The following is a 21669-nucleotide window of genomic DNA, read 5'->3' as shown; positions in this document are numbered from 1 at the left end:
AGCTATTGATGTCCCCATCTGTTCAGAAAAATGCCAAAACACTCTTCACGCATACCAGTATCCCCCCTCTGATGAAATGTCTGCATGACATTGTTAAAGTCAATTGGAACAATTGCTTTCACTTAAGGTTCCGTAAGTGTGGAGTATGACAAGGTAAATCTCAGAAGCCATAATCTGACTTGTTAATCAAGTTTATTTGTATTACACTTTTTACATTGACATGTCTAAGTGCTTCATAACAAAATAATACTAAACAATAAATACATAAATATAAATACTGAATTTCCCCCTGGGATCCTGAATTTCCCCCTGGGATAAATAAAGTTTCTATCTATCTACAATATGATCTTACACCAAATAATAGACCCACAGGAGTAAGCCAAGGAAAACACAGGGCACAGTGGAAAGGAAAAACTCTGAGTAAGAAACCTTGAGAGGAACCAGACTCCAGAGGGACCCATCCTCTTCTGGCTGAACAGGTGCTGAAGAGTAAACTAAATGCAGAATGTAGTGTTGTGCAAGACTTCAGGGGTATACAGTGAAGGTCAGCTTTCTGGTGAGACCTGGGTGGGGCAGCAAGGACCAGGATATAAGGGTGTAGACTCAGCCGATGTCATACTTATGCTCTGTACATATTAGCCAGATTTGTGAGGCCATATGGCCCATCTATTACACATGGTTGCCAAGTTCAGGAATCAATATGGGATAAGACCAGTGAACCAGAAACACACTTGTGGTCCATTCACTTTAACCTTTGTGTGACAGGCACTGTCGGTCAAACCTATATCTCTAACACTTGTAAGCAGTGTTCAGACCTCATTCAGCAACTGTTGTCACTACAATCCAGCACGTGGGCCAAGTATTTTCACACACGCCATCTTTTCAAAGTGAATTATTGGACATGAGACACAAAGCCATGAACATCAAGAGACAACACCATTATAGTAAGGGAACGAAAACTTTATTACGGTCTTCATAACAAAACAAGCTGCGCTGGGCAGGTGGTGAAAGTCCAGAGTTAAAGAACTGATCAATGATTGCTCAATCCTCAAGTCTTCCTCGCCGCCCTCTGGTAGTGGGGTCGTCAACGGCCAGCTGTCGTTAGCAGAGTAGGGGGGGATAACCAAGGTGTGGCCTTCACTCTGCTGCAACGAAGGTAGCTTCAGACGACCACGATTCAGCTCTTGGCACATCAAGGACCGCAGGCGTCAGTCATCACCAGGGAGGGACTGGAAGGCCTCACAGCCGCAGGGCGATGGGAGCATCTACTTAGACCTCTGCCTCATCTTTCTCCTTTTACGCTTCAGCCTGAAAGATACAAACAGGACATTTTGTTACTGCGAGTGAACAAGCCACATCATTCAGTTTCATGGTCACATTTAAGATGCTTTGACTATCGAATGCGCGTCAGAGCAGGGTTTGACTCTGGTCAATTGATCGGGCATTTGAGACAAGAAATCTAAGCCAAGGCAGCATCAGGTGTCGTCATTCTAGCATGACGCAGCTTCACCTGAACGACCAGTCTTAAAGGAAGAATTCTTGTTCAAGAATTAACATGCACAGAAATGGTGCCATCACATCAGAAAATTAAATCTACCAGCCCTTGCTTTCAGTGGCATTACAATCTACCAACTCAATTAAAACGATTTACTTCTATAGCAACTTTGAGGTATTTGCAGGCACCGTTTTGCATAGACAGAATTGTGAGCAGCCGTTTTTTGTATGGAGAAAATAGCCAGTCTTTAGCCAGTTAGTCCTCACTGAATCAATACTGGTCATTAAACATCAAAACTCCTTTGCTAGTCAGGCAATAAAGAAATTAGCTGGAAATAAGCTCGCAAATCACTTATGGATTTATCGTTGTTGAATATTCATGATCGGCTGAGTTAACTAGGCTGTCCACTGTAACCATGGTAACATTTTCGAAAGCGCATGTTTTAGCCAGGCTACTTTTGATCCTTGACTCCATGCTTGCGAGATATTAGACAGATCAATGTGGACGGAATCTGTAGTAAGACTGAGACCAGATGAAAGATGGCAGATCGGGTAACAGTTTGACTGAAAGAACAGCAGCTAACAAATAAAGTGTTGCAGTGACTAACTCAAAATGGAAATGGTTCTCACCTGCGCATACGCTTCTTCCTCCACTGAAATACAAAAAGAGCAAAAATTAATCAAACATTCGATCAGGTTGAAAGCATGGTAAACCGTAGAGACCTGTGGGTAGGCCTAGGCACTGCGTCAAAACACCAGGGCAACAGCATGGCATGCAAAGCATGGCGACAGCATTAAAAAAAAAATGACTGAATGAGCCACTAATGCATGTTAGTAGCTGAATTACGCAATTCTACAGTGCCTGCAAGCAAAATAACGACTGGCTGTGGGGTTTATAAGGGGCAACTTGAAAGTGCACAATGCAAAGAGGTAGCAGTACGCAATTTGCGCTGCAGCACTTCCTACATCCAAAACATTGCTTAGGAATTGAATGTTTGGCTTTTAATTGCAATTTAAACAATTGCTTAAATTGACAGCACTTTCGTAACTAGCGATCTTAGGTAATAAATAAATGTTTGTTGTTAGGCAACTGACTAAACGTTTCACTGGCTACATTTTCACAAACGTAGCTAGCTACAGTGGTGGCTAGGAACAGGAAGGAACAAAAATCCGCCAATACATTGTAAATGGTCATCAACTCACCTTGGCCCTCATCGTGTGGAGAAAAGTCTGCAATAGGGGAATACAACACAGTTGTTAAATATAATGGATGGCTTTCAATTATTTCAGATTTTTTCGGATTGAGATAGACATTATATTCCCAAATTCTTACCTCGAAGCGAGGAGCCCAATTGAAAGAGGATGTGACGAAGAAGGAGGAGGGTATTTATATAAAATCTGACGTCATATTAAGTCGCCCGTTGCTTAGCCCCATGGGAGATGTAGGCAAAATTGGGACGAGAGAATGTGCTGAACCATCATTCTCTGACCACGAGAGACAGAGACGTTTTACATCAGTTGAACTGAATGTAGTGCAGTTGGTTGTAGTAAAAGGAAAATTGATTTTCAAATAAACGCTGTCTTCAAAAATGTACCTCATCAGGCAAATCAGAATCTTTTCATCATCCTATAGCCATACACTAGTATACCTCTTTATAGTTAACTTACAGATCACGGTAAAGTTGTGGCCACTGACAGAACAATATCTACAGTAAGTGTCCTGACTGCAGAAACACATATCACTGTTATAATATAAAGCAAAAGCATAAAAATTATCTCTTGCACAAAACCTCAATGAGAAGAATTAACACTGTTATTATAATAAAGTTTATTGATTTTTTTCATTCATTAGAAATCAACAAGAAAAATAAACTAACACAAACAAAGGGAGTATGTATGTAATGAGCTCCTAAAGCACATCAGGTCACATTATGATAACATCTAAAGACCAACCAATTAATTGTAGGAACTATGTCTATTGGCTGTAATTCCTTATACTGGTTCTATGGCATTATTTCCTGCTCCCAAAATCGCTCTGTTGCCCATCAGTGAGATGTGATGCACATCTAAACAGATACGGTTATCTCACCTCCGAGCTATCTTTTTCAAATACATTACATTCAAATTACAGTACAGGAGAAGGCTGGAAAATCCTATCACCAGAGGCTGCACAGGACACCTTGGATGTGGGTGCAAGTTATCACCACAGAAGCTCACACTAACTCAACTCACACGAACATCACCTTCATTTTATTAAGTAAAAAATGGTGAGCTTCTGCTGGTTTCCTTGAGTCATGTTTAGTTTTGGAGGGGGGGAGTAGCAGGTTAACTAATGATCCACATTCCCATTGCACTAGAAATATACTACACACCATTCTATTATTACAAATCCAAGGAATTACCTACATTTTTAACCTTTGTCTTTATATTGTCAGATGTGAAATTGAAACATGAACAGTGGATATGCTTTGATGATAGGGTTGAGGCTAGATATAAAACGTTGTCCGCTTGTTGGGGCCTTCAGACAGGGCAAACAAAATAAATCATACTCAAAAAAAGGTCATTTTATTTCATTAGGTACAAAGTAGCCCGCATACTGGTTATGCTATAAAAACAAGATTTTACCATTCTCAAGATGTACAAACTGTTAACAAGTTTGCCTTTTTGCAACATACTCAATACACAAAGACAGCAAAGCCAGACCCTCCTCATACTGGGAAAAAGACAGCAAAGCCAGACCATCCTCATACTGGGAAAAAGTCCTTAGAAATGTCATCAACACCTTTCCTCAGTTAGCTGTCAGGTTAGAAGTTGTTCTTCCCAAAATAGTTTAGAAAATGAGTTTGCATACATTGAGAACAATTGAACTGGTGTTAATTGGTTCAGAATGAAGACACTACCCCTAAAACTCCACAGATGTGTGTAGATGGTTCGGAAAAAAATGAGGTATCCTTAAAAGTAAAAAGGAACAAAGTTTTAAAAGTACACACCCAAAACACTTTTCCCTAAAAATAACCCTACCAGAGAAAGCAGGTGATGGCAGTAAGAGTAGCAGACGGAGGCCCCATTACTGGAGCTGTTCTAGGAGTGTTGGTGCAACAACGCTATACTCTATTCTAGACTCTGTCCTCTAACCTCCTTCAATTTTGTTGTTTGATCATAGTACATTGATCAAGCGCTCAATTTTGTTGTCAGATCTTTGTTCATTCATCACGAATTTACAACAAAAAACACCCAGTTAAAGGGATAGTTCACCATTTTACACCTTATACTGTAGTCAGATGTTTCCACAGCCTGATAGCCTGACCGATTGGTTTTAACTCATTCAGTGCCGAGAGTGAATAAAGTTGCGCAAATTGTCAACATTCTAGAGTGCCACGGGTGACTTCATTAAAAAAAAAGAAGCAAAAAAGCCACAAAAAAAAAAAGCATAATTTATGATGCTTAATTTTGTAGCCAATCAAAGTATTGTTGCTAGGTAATACTGTATAAAACACTTTAGGTGGTGAGTGTTCGAGAATTATTTAGCAGTTAGAGAGTTAAACAACTCTGAACCATGGATTAATTTCTCCTGGCCCCTATTCAGGGTAAAAACCATCTGACTACAGTGTAAAATAGTGCACAATCCCTTACAAATGTCATTCAATCATAAAAGGTGAAAAGTAAAAACTTTAGCTTTTTAATTTCTTAATTTAGAAACTTTACACTGCATCTTACACCTGGAGATTGCAACATTTCAGGTACAGTACATCACCTAACAATAGGTGTAAAAACACAATGCTGAAAAAGGCTTTTGTACCCTCATAATCCAAATGTGTGTTTCCTCAATCTCATTTTCCAGTTAAATATCAATGGCCAGAGCAGTCCATACAACAGTGCTAACAAATATGGGGCCTCAATCTTGCTGAATGCCTACAGTTTATTCAGACCCCAGATTCAACTGAATGACGGGGCCACCAAAATTGTGCATTTCCAAAAATTAAGAGCATACCAATGTCAATGTCTTTGTCAAATCGATTGGATTTATTTTGTGGGCTAACTATTAAAAAGGGGCATGAGGGTCAAAAAGAGCCAACAGTAGGGGAATATTTAGATTTACTTTTTAAGTTTCTGTTCTTTGGGGTGTGTGTTTGTATGTCTGTGTGTGCTTGTCTCAAGAATAGGTATCCATCTATTCTGCAGCCACGTTGTCTTCGGTTGGCTGTCCAGTAGCATTTTCCGCAGTTTTGGAGGCCTAGGAGGAAGAGAGGGGCACAGGTAAGAAAAGAGTGGTAAAAGAGCATCAACATTTCTGTCCCTTTCTCAATATCTATTTCTATGGGGTTATCTAATTGTTTTAAAAAGGGGAAATCATACCTTCTTTTTCTTCTTCTTCTGAGTTTTGCGACTAGCTGAGCTCTCTAGTAGAGTCTAGGGGGAGAGAGGGGCAGATGTTTGAGACAAAACAAGAAATTCATTCATTTCAGAAAACTAAGACGGCTACAGTACAGCTGGCTGGTATTGAATCAGACTGGCATCTAGGCTTCTCTGAGCCACAAGTCAAAACTGTAGATGCAATCTAACTATACCTATATGCAGTTTCTTTAGCCGTTGTAATGTTGGCCTTTCGTTATCAATATCACTTAGATCCTACTGTAGTAGTAGCAGCACCCCTTATACATATAGTAATATCAATATTACTGCACTGACATTACTGCACTAGTACTATTGTCACTTTATTGTAATATAATAATATATGCCATGTAGCTGACGCTTTTTATCCAAAGCGACTTACATTGCAGTGAGTGCATACATTTTTCAGTATATATGGTCCCAGCGGGAATCAAACCCACAACCTAAGCATTGTTAGGGCCATGCTCTACCAACTGAGCCACAGAGGACCATTGTCACTCTGAGTGTGGAGCAAGATCCCAAAACATTTCACTTAGTCTATTATAACTGTATGTGTTAGGGTGACAAATCAAATTAGATTTGACTTGATTTGAGAGCCCCTCATGTTGCCTGGCAACATGGGCTGTGAGACTCTTACCCTGAGCTCTGCGTCTTGCACCTCGTGCTCTGACTTGTAGAGCTCCGGCTCAAAGAGTCCACTGGTGATTCTGTGGGGTCCGTTGGCCATCAGTAGAACTGTGAACTTAAACTGGGCCACAAACTCCCCTGAGAGAGGAAGAGAGGGAGAGAGAGAAGGGTGTTAGGGGGCAGAGTTAGCTTGGGAGGTGTGAGGTAGTGACAGGCAGGTCACGAGGGAGAGGACTCACCGTCCTTCTCGTTGAGCACGCTGAAGGGCTGCAGCAGCTCGTGTTTGGCACACTCCACCACGCCCAGACGGGCCTTGGCCTCGTCCTCAAACGCCCTGAGGAGAGGCACGGGAGAGAGACCAGGTAGGGAGAGAGACCAGGTAGCTGATGAAGCTGCAGTTTTTTTGTGTGGTTTCAAGTGCAGTCATTTCAGAATTCACACTTTTTTTGAGAACAATAGCAGCATCAGAAAGAGATACAGATAGAGATTTTCACTGTGGGCTTCACCGACACCTACAAAGTGTGATGTCATACCTTAGGGTGAAGGGCATGGCATCGAAGCGTCTCTCCACCTCGCTGAAGAACATGCGGGAGGTTTTCATCTTCAGTCCATACTGCTTGCTAGGGTCCCTCTTATAAATGGTGGTCCTCTGGCCTCCATCCCTGGCCTGGGCAGAGCACAGAAGGGTATATACATCAGCATTGGTTACACTGATCATTCAGAACATAAAATCTTTGAGTTCTCAGAGAGTCCTGTATACCGTCTTGTGGTGTCAGCATTGGACGGCCATGGTTGAGAAGAAGAACAAGAGAAGGAAGATAAGCTTGCTCTCTCACCTTCCCTTCTCCAGTGCTGATCAGCACATCAACAGCGTAGACCTCATGCACCTCAAACTCCGCCTTCTCATGGTCCTTCCTGCAGGGTAGAATAAACAGCAGCCAATCAGAACAGCTCGCAGACAGCTTTCAGGTAGCAGTCACTTTTACTTTACTTTTCTGCCAATGAAATGTAACGCCTTCCCATTTCCAACATCACGTGTTCCTGTGTGGAACATTTGTTGTGCCACAATTCAAAAAGGAAAGGACTGCAACTGGTCTTGAATGTTGAACCCATCTAATAACAAAATGGTCATTTCTCACTAACTGATCTAAAAGCAAATCACCATTGAATCTTGAAACAGCATCCCATCTATATGAGCCAGTTGAATATTGAAAACACAAAGTAAGCTCCAACTAGATTTTTATAGCACGCACATACATACATTACTTTTAGTCATCTCTACCTTGTTATGTACACGTGATATTTTGTTATTAGGTGACTGCATGTTGATGCATTCATTCCATTCGATACTCAGTGCAACCGCTGTCAAACCCATCACATCACTCACCTGCCTGGAAAAGATGATCGAGCTTCGACATCACAGATGTGATGGGAGGGGCAAGGCTTTGATTGACAGTGGTATGGGAGGGGTTAGGCTTTGACTGACAGTGGTATGGGAGGGGTTAGGCTTTGACTGACAGCAGTATGGGAGGAGTTAACAAGATAACAAAATATTTCATGTAAATAATGACACCCATCAGTTGTAGTTTACTTGTGCTTTATCCTCGTGTTAAATAGGGTCATAGGTCATGGCTATCATGTTTAGTGTTGCAGGCAGACTTTGTGTTTCCAATATGAAAGTTAGTCATTCGTAACTTTTTTCAATTTCAATATTCAACTAGATAATTTGTTAGAGATGTGTTACGTCAAGATTCAATAAGATTCTCATTAGATGCGTGGCCATTTGCTTTTAGACGTGTTATATTTCAACGTTCAATATGACCATTTGTTACTTGATGGAATTAACATTCAAGATTAGTTGTGGTCATTTAATTTTTGAATTGTGGCACAAAAATGTTTCCATATTCCTGAGGTGCCACAAGTTCATGGTCTTGGTGGACATAAATGTACCTTTGCTGGTCTGTGGGGTTCTGAATGATGGTCTTCTCTCCATCAATGACATGCTGCTTCAGCTGATGAGAGAGCATACCTTGAAGAGAAAGCAGGAGATTCAAGGGAAAGCATGGTGTATGGTTTCCACACCACTTATACAACATGATTGACAAGTTTGGATCCCATGACTCAGAGGGTAGGACCAGCAATGGGGCGCATAATTATCTGGTAACTGGAGCACAAACTGATATCCTGCCCAAACTAGAAGAAAGGCACTGACCCTCAATGGCTGAGCATTTGAATGACTGGGCAATCTTGTTCCAAGCCTCTGTCACCTGAGAGTTCTGGGAGAAGAACGGAACAGATTATGATGTGACAAAAGCCAGATTCATCCACCCATCCACAATGTGTGTTTGGTTGTTGACGATGACAGTGTTTGTTTAAATTCAGGAGAGGGGGGGGGGGGGGGGGGGTGTTACCTGGTTGCCAGGTTTGACAAGGCGCAGGGCGGCCTCTGCACACAAGTGAGCGGCCTTGATCACATCAGCCTTCCGCCCCGTCACCGGAGCCTCCTAAAGCATAGAGGAGAGGGAGGTGGAAGAAGGGAGAAGGCAGGAGTGTGAGGACTGCTACAACTAGGGGCTCAGCCATATTTCTGGAGATAAAGCAAGATCCTAGAAAAGTGCTAATACGTACCTTGGTAGCTCCCACAACAAAGCTATGAGCCACGTTCGAGATGAAGCCATCAACATGGACTCCAAGATCACTGCAGAAACAAAAAGGGGAGAGAGATGGAGAGAAAGGAAAAGGGGGATACTTGACACACCAAAAAGGAGACGCATCACATTTGTTCTGCCAACCAGTTGCTGAAAATGTCTACGTCATTGTGTGAAAGGACACAGATAATTAAAATGTACTTGGGACAACAATGTCAGTCATGTTGGGCTTCCCAAGATCATATGGATAAAAGTCTAGACAGACAAGGACAGACAAAAATAAAACAATTACATTTGGGTGATGATATTAGTATGAGCTCCAAGGGTACATTTTGTTATTGGTTCATGTTCACCGACAAGAACGTTCTAGGGGGCTCATACTGTATTCTAAAGCAATCCCATTGTTATGGCGTAAGGACACACTCGTTATTTTCGTTGTGTAATGAGTAATGAAAAAGGCAAACTGAGAACCACACAAGTCTACAGTACAACAGCACTGGCTGGCCTGAGACACAACACCTATAGTAGCTGTAACATTCCTGACTGAACAAGAAGAAGAGACATCGTTTGACAGTGAAAGAAGACATACAAACAGGAGAGGGAGGGTCAACAGTGAGATGAGGACAAAGTGGCAATCCAACAACTAAGAAGAAGAGGCTTGTCCAATTCACTATGCATCTGTTATGCGCAATGGCAATGCTGAGAATTACATTCCTCTGACGCCAGGTCAAATGAGACTGTAATCCAATGTGTGACTTGAAAATTGCCAAAGAGAAACTGACAGGATTGCAATGACGCACATCCTCAGCACATCCAACCTTAATTGTCGTTTGCAACATGGTAAGACAGACAGGGAGACGAGACCTAACAGAGGAGACAGTCGACAGCCAAGAGAAAGCCCCCCCCCCCCCCCCCCCCCCAGACGTATGAGAACACACCACACCACAGACGAGACGAGATAGAGGGGGAAGACAACACACACACTTGGCAGACTGGAGAGACACACAGAGCGGGGGGGGGGGTGGGTAACATTACTGTAGATGGAGGTGCCTACATTTTGACCAGGTCCCCATCTTTAAGTGTGTAGTCAGGGTCACTCTTCAGGGGAGAGAAGTGGCAAACACAGTTATTGACTGAGACGCTGGTGGGGAAGGCAATGCCTGGAAGAGGGAAGAGAGAACCACCAAATCTTCATATGAAATTCATCCGCAGTGTTTGAGAGAGAGATTGAGACCTGACTGATTGGTCAACTTGTTAATGTGCCTCTTTCCTGCCCCTCCTATCACTCATGTCTTAGTCTATCATCTCACTGGCACTTTTCAAAAAACACCCATCCCAACGGCTTTGAAACCACCACTTGTCCCAAATAAATACATAAGAGAGACATTGAAAACAGTCTGATCTCTCGCTTATCATTGCATAGTCCCATTTCCTCTTGCACTTGTTTTCCTCAGTGTATACGATCCTCCACCCAAACCCTGGCCCCTCACCTTTCTTCATGTCTTTCTCCTTCTTGAAAACCTTGCCGGTCTCTGTCATGATGTGGGCGTCTCCCTTTGCACATAAGCTGATAACAGACACCCCCGACTTGGCCATCTCCACCACCATGAGCAGGGCCTCTGGGTGACAGGACAGAGAGAGGAGAGAGAGAGAGAGAGAGAGAGAGAGAGAGAGAGAGAGAGAGAGAGAGAGAGAGAGAGAGAGAATGTAAAGGGTAAGTAGAGTTACAGGACAACTAAGAGCGATGGAGAGAAATTATAACTCTATGAACAGTGTAACTAGAGGTGCGTAAAACTAAGACGCCATCATCATAACACTTAATCAAGTCATAACAAATGCTTTCTCAATAGGTATGAAACAAGCCTGTTATGAATCAGTGGCCATATAACTGGGTTCATTGTTAGGCATTGGTCACATGACGTTTGGTCAATTTCAGAAGCCTGTTGCTGGAAACAGGTTGACATGGCATAAACACAATGGCTAGCTGTAGGTGTCACAAATACTATAGCCACTGAGGCCATCCCAAAAAGCAATGTCAGCATTTTGGACCAGCTTTAGCTTACTTTCAGAATAACTAAAAGTTATCAGGGTGAATTATGTAGATATTTTATAATGGGTAGTCTGTGAATCAACTACTAGCTAGCTACAATCATCAGAACTGTCCTAAATTAATTGTTAGTTTGGTATGTTAGGTTAACCCTGGTTTAATTAATCCTGACCTGAAATATAGTAGTAACATTCTCAGTCAGCAACAGGCTGAACACATCCAGAAACTTGCATACAAACTGCAATCACTTTGATGACAAATAAGCTGGCAATATAAGCTGCTTGACAAACTATTGCTTGTAAACTTCCCACCACAGTCTCAATGTTGAAATGGAAGCATTACAATCTGATCATACATTAACTTGCAAATGACTACTACTGCCAGTAACTAGCTAGCTCAATATGTGCTATCCAACTGGCTAACAAATGTCTGTTGTCAATGACCGCCAATGAATGACGATGAGCTAGCTAGCTATGTAGCTAACATAACTACTAACGTGATTGATTCATAATGCTAGCTAATATAGCTAAACGCTAGCTAGCTTAGCTAGGACTGACAGCTCATGTCAAATGTGTTAGCTGGCTATATTGTTTACAAAGTTACACATGTTTTACTAGAGTGAAGTCAAGGCTTCCCTGTTGATATAAGCCACCACAGTCAAGGCCCATTTCCATCCCTCCCACCCTCCCACGTTTCTGGGCTAGAAGACTCGCATGTCTAAGCACATGGCTGTGTTGGACTGTGTGGATCACGGTAGGCCGGCGACAGCAGGAGTAGTAGGTCACCTCAGACATTTCCAGTCACAAATTAACTTACGGTTTGCGATGTCACCTCCCATTTTGTACTTGGTGACAACCAAGTCCTCGGCGATGGTCTGTTCTTGTTCGTCGTCTGACATCTTGACAGCGGCGCTCTTCACAGTACTCTTACCGATGTGTCAAGCAGCAAAACCGACACACTTCCAAGCTCCACTCCGCTGTGTCTGAGCCCGCGGCGGCCGCCTCCTCTCAGAATCCTCCTCCCGCTTCACGTCTACGTAAAATCTGCGTCACGATACACCTACCGCCAAAACACAAAACCAGAGTAGTACAGAGCATCCTCCAGTGGTCTGGAATATATAAATAAATAGTACATCTTGTAATTTAAAAACCACCTCGGTATATGACACAATGGGCCGGTTTCACAGACATGGCTTAAGCCCAGTCCTGGCCTTCTCTGTGAAACCGGCCCATTCTCTGCTAATACTCGGATTTGTGTGTGACCCACCGCAGCCACCACCAGTGCACTGAAGAAATCACTGATCAGCGAACTGAAGTATTGGAATTTTGCTGTTCTCCGTTGAATAAAAACGCGACCACAAACTATTTCAAACATTTTTATTATATATATATAATAAAAAAAACGCCCTTTTTCATCAGTAAGAATTTACATGAATATTATCAAAACAATATCAGACAATTCCATAGAAAAAATACATATAATGTACAAAGGCACTTATGTTTTGTTCTTAAACACACACAAGTTGCAATCTGGCCATTTCTATAAGTAACTCCCACAATCACAGCGCCTTTCTCGCTTGTAATACAGTAGAACATTTCAAAGAAAATAGTCCCAAAGCTTATGGGCCGGTTTCACAGACAAGGCTTAAGCCTAGTCCTGGACTAATTTCACACTTTCAATGGCAAATTGCCACTGAGGATGCTTTTTAGTCAAGGACTAGGCTTAAGCCTTGTCTGTGAAACCGACTCTATATGTCATAGCTAAAACATGATCAATGTAAACCTGTAACAGACGGATGAATGATAAAACAGTGTCACACAGAGACAACACATCTTTATTATTGTGATATTTGCATTGGGTGGCTTTCTCCTCTCCCGTATTCCTTCATTGATTTAAAATGGGAATGCAATGCTACAGAGGCAACTTCTTCCTCTCTCCCATATGAGGCAGCCAAACGTCCTTACGTGCGCACAGCGTTGGGCTTCAAGAACAACCTGCTATGCCAGTAGTCTGGGTTGTCAAACGACCGGTCTCCACCCCCAGGGTTGCCAACCCCAACCCCAGCACGCACTTTCACATAAGCGCTGACCCCTGCGTGACCCCCCGTGCCCCCCACTGCGCCCTCTCCTTCCCCCTGTAAGTTCTCATACTCCACTGGGTCCCCAGCTCCGGGGGCAGCCATGGAATCCATGTCCTCATACTCAACCACCTCTCCCTCACCCCCTCCCTGTACCCTCAGCCCCTCCCTGCCTCGAAGAGTCTGCTTCAGCTTGGGCTGCCTGTTTGTGTACTGATAGTCATCCTCCTCTACATATTCGTCCTCCTCCTCCTCTCTTTCGGCTCTGGTTGGCTGTTCGTTCATAGCTCCTGGCTGAGGGACGTCACGTTTCGGGGGCTCCTCGTCTCCCATTCCAACACTTCTGATGTCCATGTATTCGTACTCAGCTTCACAGGACCCCTGGCCCTCTGTGTCGTCTGAGTCTGAACTCTGTCCCGTACCCCGGTTTTCTTCATTCTTGGTTTGGCCTCCACCAGACGGTGACCTGTGGCCTGTGCACGCTGTGTCTGGCGATGGTGAAGAGGACTTTTTGTGTCTCTTGTTCATCTTTAGCCACTGGGAGCCGTCTTTGGGGTGATCTGGGTGCTGCTGCTGCCTGGGTGAGAGAGACATCATGCATGCCTGTTTGTTCATGTACTCATATTCCTCTTCGTCCTGGTCCTCCAGGGGTCCCGATGGGTATGAGGGAACCTTGGACGTCCTGTCATGAAGCAAGGTCGCCCGGGAGATAGAGAGCATGGACTCTGGAACAGCGACAAAGGAAAGAAGAGTGAGTGAGGAGATCGAAAGATTTTAATATACTTGACACTGATATACTAAAATGTGTCTCTATCTTATAATTGTCCTCTACACACACAAACACATCATTCTCTGTTCATACCAGTTGTTGGAAGACTCATGAATGCAATATGTTCAATAGGGAGAAACAATAACACTATACACAGATTTTCTTGTAGGTCTATATGGTGTGTGCTGTTTGTGGATTGTTTATCACCTCTATCTGGGCTGTCTCCCATTGCGGGGAGCACATATCCGTTCTGGTCCTCCTCCCCCTCTGTGTCAGGGGAGGGCCCCCCTGACATGCTGTCCCTCTGTGACATGTAGGCACTGTCCTCGCGATGTCGTTTCCTCCGCAAGCTGCCAGCCAATGAAAAGTCCTCGCACATCTCAAGCTCCACCACTGTGCCCCGCCCCTCAGAGCTCTCGGACATGGTCCGGGCGGAGTTAAGCCGAGAACGTGACAAAGGCCACATGTGCTGTACATGGGAACAGGGGAGATAATGTTGCATGAGTAACATCACTAAGACAGACACGGTTTGGTTTCAGGTATAGCTGTTTGCTCTCTATCGGGCAGGCTAGTTTGTACCTGTACAGTAAAGAAGGTGTAATAAAGCATTGTCACAGAAGGAAAGACTGACCTGGCCTGGGTTATCCACTCCTGGGGTCATGGGGAGGTATCCAGCCAGGTTAGATGGTGTCAGGCCCCCCTGAGGTGGGGAATACAGGAACAGGACAGGAGGGACATTGTCAAAAAAACAGTTGTTGTCTGTCACACACAGGATATCATGCATATCTGGTATAGCCATGTTGTAAACTGGATGAGTATATCTAAGTCCTCTCACCCTGTGGCTGTCTATTCGGGAGAGGCGAGGGAGGCTCCTGGTCTGAGACAGGTAGTGAGGGTGTGTGACTATGCCATCCCCTAGACCCTCCTCCTGGTCCTCCAGCCTCCCATCCAGGTCATCCAGCTCTGTGCCTCGCTGGTGAGACTCATCTGGGGCAGTGTCTGGCAGGCTGCAGTCCCCCTGGTGGACGTAGGAACAACAATCATGAACCACCATCATCATCACATAATCTCGAGCCTACACAGTATTTTGTCAGGATGTGAATAATTAGGCACATCAGGCAACCTGCATAGACCTTCTGTAGGTAATAAAATATGTTGGAGTGGGCTCCAAATTAAAAAATGAAAATGAAAAGTTGATTTAATATTTTAAAAGTGTTAAGTTAACAGACAACTAACCATGACATGATTGAAAGTCTGAACTGAGAGAATGGATTTAGTGTTTACTAATACTAAATGCTTTACAAACAAACAAATAAAAAAAAAGAGTATTTGTTATGGCTACTGATAACTGACTCCTCCCAAGAAAAGGTATTCCTTGTATTACCTTGATCACAAGGTACCGAGGTGGGTCTCTTGCCATTCTGGTAAACTCATTGGCCAGCTCCTTAAAGGTTGGACGGACATTCTCGTCAATCATCCAGCCTGGAAGCGAGGGACGAGAGACGATGTTGACACAGCAATGCAGAAATATGGTACAGTAGTTGTGGTCCTCTGTGGCTCAGTTGGTAGAGCATGGCGTTAACAACGCTAAGGTTGTGGGTTTGATTCCCGCTGGGACCATATATACTGAAAAATGTATGCACTCACTGCAATGTAAGTTGCTTTGGATAAAAGCATCAGCCAAATGGCATATATTATAGTTATGCAGAGTGTACCGGCATGGCAGTCTGAGTGTAGCTACTTGCGAAGCTTATCAGAGGCTGAAGGAGAGAAGGTAGGTACTCACATTTGACCATGACCATGTAGACATCTATGGTGCAGATTTGAGGCTGGGACAGACGCTCGCCCTTTTCCAGCAGATCAGGAACTTCCTGCGGACGCATAGTTGAGTAGGGCTCTGCCCCATATGACATCATCTCCCACACTGTCACACCTGCAAGAAGGTAACATAAAATAGAAAAGAGTAAAACAACAATAATGCTAACTCCATATGCACACATACAATAACCTCTTGCACGCACGCACGCACGCACGCACGCACGCACGCACGCACGCACGCACACCTCATGAAACACAAACAGACTCACCATAGCTCCAGACATCACTTTGATGAGTGTACCTGCGGAACAGGATACTTTCCAGGGCCATCCATTTGATGGGTGTCTGTGGTGAGAGAGACAAGACAGACAAGAAACATGTCATTATGAATTACACCTCCTCTGTCTGTTCAACCAGGTGAACATATCACAAAAAATAAATTCCAGGTAAATTAAGAAGAAGTGTTATGATAATATGCCATGTCTCCATCGGAGAACTACAGACCTTGACCTCATTGTAGAAGTACTTCTTGTCATCGGGGTAGAGCAGGTCTGCGACGCCGTAGTCAGAGATCTGGACGATGTAATCGCTCTTCAGGAGCACGTTTCTGGCTGCTAGGTTCCTGTGGACCATCCTGTGTTCTTCCAGGTAATACATACCCTGACAGAGGGAGAGAACACATGTTTATCACAATCACGCACCGACATGCACACGCACGCACACGCACACATACACACACACACACACATACACACACACACACACACACTCATATGCACACACACACACTCACACACACACACACACACACACACACACACAAACGCATACTCATATGCACACACACACACACTCACACACACACACACACATACGGGGGGGGTGAGGGGGGGGGGGGTGTCTCACCTTGGCGATCTGCACACACCAGTTGAGCAATCTCTGAGGGTTCAGGCTGTCTCTCTGGTGCCTGATGTGATCCAGTAAGGACCCCTGTGTGCTGAGTTGTGTCACCAGCTGCAGACTGGCACCTGGACAGACACCTAGGAGCCTGACGACATAAGCATGGTCCAAGCTTCCCATCGCCAACATGTGCTGCAGGGGTTAGAAGAAACATTTTGACAAAATCAAACAAAGTGGGTAAAATGTGTGTGTGTGAGAGAATGTGTTTTAATATGTACTGTTTCTCTCACATCTGTGATCTCATGGAAGGTCTGCCGCCCGGTGCGATCATGAATAGTCTTTATGGCCACTGGGATCTTCACTGTGTCCCCCTCAGGAATCCAAATGCCCTGAGAGAGAGAGAAAGAGAGAGAGAGAGAGAGAGAGAGAGAAAGCGAAAGAGAAGGAGAATAGGGGATGGGGACGGAGAGAGAGAGATATAAAGAGAGGGAGGAGAGAGAGAGAGAGAGGAGAGGAGTAGGGTGTTACCTTACCATGAAACATAAATCATACTGTAGAAAATAAAAGAGAAGTTTGTGGGGCCATGGTTGATGTTTTGAGTGTAAGAGGGGTGAAAGGTGATGATGTAACAGGGGCATTAGAAGGGCATAGGTCGATGATGTCAGCACCTTGTGGACGGAGCCAAACACTCCATTTCCCAGCAGCTTGAGCTTACGGAGCTCTGTGACCTTCAGGATGCGTGCAAGAACTTTCACCCCCTTTTCACCAGGGTCCAACGGCTCAAAACTCTACGGACACACACACACAGTACATTATCAGTACACACACACACACACACACACACACACACACACCAAACACTCCATATCATAGAGCCGAACAAACACACACACACACACACACACACACACACACACACACACACACACACTCCTCTGCCTCACCTCTCCACTCTCCAGGTATCTCCTCATTGCTCTCTTGCGGCGGATGGAGAGACCACGGCGGTATAGACCACTCATGACAAAGATGGAGAAGCCCACGAATACTGCCGCAATCACCCCAAGAATGATGCCTAAGGTCGATTGGCTGGACAGGGAAATAGGAGAGATATCAGCCAATCAGCACCTGATATGCACTAGCACTAACACTGCTGGGCTGTAAAGACAACACCTCAGCACAGACATGTCTATTGGATGAGTAATATGGGTCTCATATCATTTATTCTACATTCATTGTGAGTGAAGAGAGAGATCAAGGGAAACGGAAACTCACCCAGCGGTAGATCTGCTGTGGTCCGAACAGCCCCCAATGCCTGGGCCCGAGCACCTGTAAACACAGAGCAGAGAGACATTTAAAGGCACCAGATGCAGAATTGTGCCCTAATTTCACTGCAATGGGAATTGCAATGACAATTCAGAATAGTTTATCCTCCTCTCTGCCTCCTCTTGCTCAATGCAAACAACTTCTCACTGAAACACTGAATATGACAATCATTTTTGGTTTTCATCCAGAACGGTTCATCCAGACATCGGAATGTCTTAGTTACAGTACATGACTTCAATTCAATTCAATTCAATTCAAAGTGTTTATTATCATATGCACAGTAGAAAACATGTTTCCCTGTACAATGAAATTCTTGCTTTGCTGTCCGCAGAATGCCAACCAATGTAAAATGTACAATACTAAAAAATATGCAATATATACTAAACAAAATGTACAAGATAACAAATGACTTTGAAACTAGCTGGACCTGTTTGGTTGAAATGCAGTTGTTATTTAGTTTGTAAATGTTCTATGAACTATAAACACAGAAATGAGCCAGTCAGTGGAGACACTCACATTTGCTAAACCCGAAGTTTCAAACAAATGCCCTCATTCCCCAAACAAGACTCAGACAAGGCTGTAATGTCAAACATGATGTTTACTTGGAAAAATCATCAGAATACATGTTTGCACACAATTGCTTTGGTCGTTGCTTAGGTCGGCTTCCTGCACTGAGAAATGCTTGCGGCTCCCAGGCAGTACAGTAAGTAGCCAATAAGCAGAGTCTTGGCAGATGCACGCACTGTCACAGACAGCCAATGCATCATAAGTACGTTTATTCCTTTATGTATTTAGTGACTATTTCAAGGGGGAAAAGTTATATATTGCACCTTTAACAAATAAACAAACAAACACACAGTACACACATACACACACAGTGCAACCCCCACTCCCCATTTCTAAGGCCCCATGCCTCACCCCTGTGTGCAGTTGAGATGGCAGGGTTCACAGCTGCGTTTCTGGTTGGGGTATTTAAAGATGAGCCCCTTCTCCCCCATCACCCCCTCAGGACACAAGGACACGCAGTGGGGACCATCCCTCAGACTTCCACACACCACACACTGGTCCGCACCCTAAGGACAGAGAAAAGCGTGTTTAATAATAATAATATTCATTTAATCCACTAGGTGCCAGCACTGGACTGAGAGCGTGAGGCACAAATAGGCACTTACTCAACTTCATGGAACTTAAGCATGTTAGACCAGATAGAACTGTACCCTAAACCTAACCCTAACTCTAACCCTAACCCTAACCCTAACCCTAACCTTGGAGAGTGACACATATATGTATTGAAAGAGGTCTAATGCCAGAAGATAGTGGTGAACATACCGGGCCAGTGCAGGTCCGCTGTCCCTTCTGGACCTCACACTCAGAGTGACAGAGCATACATTCGCCTTTCGGGCTAGAAAACTCCCGCCGCTTGCTGGGAACAGAGAGACAGAGGGGTTCACAAATTCAACATAGACTCACAAAGAAGCAGAGGCACAGAGGCAGAAATACGGACACATATATACACACATTCGGACATTAGGCTACTGGCCATGCATACAAGTCAGTACATTACGTACGATAAAGGCATACAATGAATGCAGTACTGACCCTTTGAGAAACATGCACTCTGGCACACAGGTTCCTGCCCGGCTGTAGTTCTTACAGGACAGACACTGGTCTGGCCTGGGTCCCCAACATCCCTCAGAGGAACACATGGGGTCACACACATGCCCCTCCGCAACTGCACACACACACAAACACACACACAATAAGATACACAAGAATCCATTAGTAAATCCATTTCAACCATCATATGCTTTTCTTCAATGTTGTGTATATGCTGCTAGTGCTGCTGATACACACACACACACACACACACACACACACGCACACACGCACACACACACACACACACACACACACACACACACACACACAGTCATCATGCACACACACTTACGCACACACACACACACAGACACACAGCTCCCACTCCCTCTCTCACCACACTGGCTCTCCAGCCTGTTGTCCTTGATGTCAATGTTCTTCTGGCGACGCTGTGGGCGCGAGCTGCTGCTGAAGAGCCGTGTCCAGTTGACGGTGTTGTGGTAGCACAGCTTCCTGTTTCCTGTGATGTAGACGCCGCCGTCGTTCATCCTGCGCAGCGAGCGCAGCCCCAGGGAGGTGAGGGAGGGGATCTTCATCACAAGCAACGAGTAGCCCCTGAAGAGGAGGAGGGTCGTCATGGAAGCGTATAGGGAGTGGAGGGGAGGCAGGGTCAAAGGTCAAGCAGACAGTAAAGCACAATCAGTGTGAAAGGAATCGAAGGGGACAATGAAAAGGTCATCTCCGTAAATGTAGACTGGTGCTGGGAAAATCAATCATCTTATGTGGTTGAATAAAGAATATGTCATTGTGGTGTGTGTATTTATATTTTTTTGGGGGGTTGAGATAATGTAAATGTAATAATGTCGGTTTAACCATGACTTTAGGCTATTCCAGACCAACAGTATAGCTCATACATGTTAGGCTATATCAAAGATCTCTCATCAGAAATGCCATAATGTAATCAATGCAACAAAAAGAAATCTGTGTAGGCAACGCTACAACAATACATTAAAAATAACAATTACCTCCAATTCATTGCAAGTATAGGCTAATAACATTACAATCAATTGCACAGAAAGCTATACCCTATCTGTCAATGGTCGCCGACCAGTGACGTCAGCTAAATGGATGGTAGGCACCCTTTAGTAAAACACATTTTTGATTGGTTGTCAACGTTATATCGAGGTGAGAGTGTCTACATTTATTCTCTTTGGTTTTCGATGTTGGGACGCCCCCCCATTTTGGGTGATGAGCAATGTGGGTGGGCCTACCATCGGCCGGGCAGGCCCAAGCTTGCAGCCTCCACCGTGTGACTCTTGACATCATTAAAAACCTGCCACCCACCACCTCTGAATGAATCACTATGTGTCATACAATTGTCTCACCACAATATGTGGCTGACATGAGAAAAATGCACATGGCATCTGCAGTCGATCGAGTGTATCAGTAAGATGTTGTCTTTATCAGTTCCCACAGTGATAACGAGGCAGGTGGATAGGACAGAACCGAACACTTGATTATGCGTTAGGAAGATGTTTTGGCATACATAGATAAGATTAGACATGGATTAGTAGAACAGGTGGGTAACACACATACTGTACCTTTTAGAACTCACTCCTCTGATGAGACAAACAAAAGAGAGGGAGAGAGTGATGAGAGGGAGAGGAGGAGGGAGAGGGAGAGAGGAGGAGGGAGAGGGAGAGAGGAGGAGGGAGAGGGAGAGAGGATGAGAGGGCAAGAGGTATTGACAATGAGAAACATACATGCGTATTGAGGTCTAGTCTACAATGCAGTTAAACAGAGTAGGAGATATGGGTTCAGTACTACAGTAGACATGTACGTACAGTACTGTAGAAACTAAAGTGAAAGAAATATTGAGACATTATTGTTTGTTAAGACAAACAGACACACGCGTGATGTATGTATATAATGTCAGTGAGACAGATCAGTCACCTGTAAAGTGTTCTGCCCTGTA

The 21669-nt window shown here is 44.2% G+C and overlaps 2 protein-coding genes and 1 long non-coding RNA gene across 4 annotated transcripts in view; all 3 read right to left on the bottom strand.

Moving 5' to 3' along the window:
* Window positions 1–945: 945 nt before the first annotated feature.
* On the bottom strand, window positions 946–2867 carry LOC310804127. Its single transcript, XR_014554200.1, has 4 exons — window positions 2828–2867; window positions 2698–2724; window positions 2125–2147; window positions 946–1308 (listed from the first exon to the last, which is right to left on the bottom strand). It is a non-coding gene; the product is annotated as an uncharacterized lncRNA (long non-coding RNA).
* A 1170-nt stretch (window positions 2868–4037) lies between these two features.
* pa2g4a (proliferation-associated 2G4, a) lies at window positions 4038–12180 on the bottom strand. The gene is made up of 13 exons (XM_083668623.1): window positions 12025–12180; window positions 10652–10780; window positions 10216–10321; window positions 9142–9211; window positions 8925–9017; window positions 8726–8789; window positions 8464–8542; window positions 7350–7428; window positions 7047–7180; window positions 6753–6847; window positions 6524–6651; window positions 5851–5904; window positions 4038–5728 (listed from the first exon to the last, which is right to left on the bottom strand). Exons 1-13 carry the CDS (start codon window positions 12104–12106, stop codon window positions 5666–5668), a joined length of 1176 nt encoding a protein of 391 aa, XP_083524749.1. The 5' UTR covers window positions 12107–12180; the 3' UTR covers window positions 4038–5665.
* Window positions 12181–12567: 387 nt separating this feature from the next.
* erbb3a (erb-b2 receptor tyrosine kinase 3a) overlaps window positions 12568–21669 on the bottom strand; it is a 19539-nt gene continuing 10437 nt past the window's right edge. For both annotated transcript variants that reach the window (XM_083667799.1, XM_083667800.1), the window contains exons 11-29: window positions 21648–21669; window positions 21296–21313; window positions 20092–20309; window positions 19695–19827; window positions 19425–19518; window positions 19014–19168; window positions 18045–18098; window positions 17717–17858; window positions 17441–17560; window positions 17063–17161; window positions 16779–16964; window positions 16377–16532; window positions 16142–16217; window positions 15841–15987; window positions 15439–15536; window positions 14890–15072; window positions 14686–14754; window positions 14262–14523; window positions 12568–14010 (exon numbers count right to left, since the gene is read on the bottom strand). The exon at window positions 21648–21669 is cut by the window's right edge and continues 69 nt beyond it. In XM_083667799.1, the coding sequence (XP_083523925.1) occupies window positions 13169–14010; window positions 14262–14523; window positions 14686–14754; window positions 14890–15072; window positions 15439–15536; window positions 15841–15987; window positions 16142–16217; window positions 16377–16532; window positions 16779–16964; window positions 17063–17161; window positions 17441–17560; window positions 17717–17858; window positions 18045–18098; window positions 19014–19168; window positions 19425–19518; window positions 19695–19827; window positions 20092–20309; window positions 21296–21313; window positions 21648–21669 (3074 nt within the window). In that variant the 3' untranslated portion in view covers window positions 12568–13168. The remainder of the gene's footprint in view (window positions 14011–14261; window positions 14524–14685; window positions 14755–14889; window positions 15073–15438; window positions 15537–15840; window positions 15988–16141; window positions 16218–16376; window positions 16533–16778; window positions 16965–17062; window positions 17162–17440; window positions 17561–17716; window positions 17859–18044; window positions 18099–19013; window positions 19169–19424; window positions 19519–19694; window positions 19828–20091; window positions 20310–21295; window positions 21314–21647) is intronic.

Source organism: Argentina silus (genome assembly GCF_951799395.1).
Source record: "Argentina silus genome assembly, chromosome: 4".
Lineage (NCBI taxonomy): Eukaryota > Metazoa > Chordata > Actinopteri > Argentiniformes > Argentinidae > Argentina > Argentina silus.
This window is presented reverse-complemented; position numbering and strand designations above follow the sequence as displayed.

Coding starts and splice junctions, on each gene's coding strand:
- pa2g4a (XM_083668623.1), bottom strand. CDS start 12,106: ATGTCAGACGACGAACAAGAACAGACCATCGCCGAGGACTTGGTTGTC. Junction 7,181..7,349: donor TCAGCACTGGAGAAGGGAAG/GTGAGAGAGCAA, acceptor TGCTCTGCCCAG/GCCAGGGATGGAGGCCAGAG. Junction 5,905..6,523: donor TGCAAGACGCAGAGCTCAGG/GTAAGAGTCTCA, acceptor CTCTCCCCCTAG/ACTCTACTAGAGAGCTCAGC.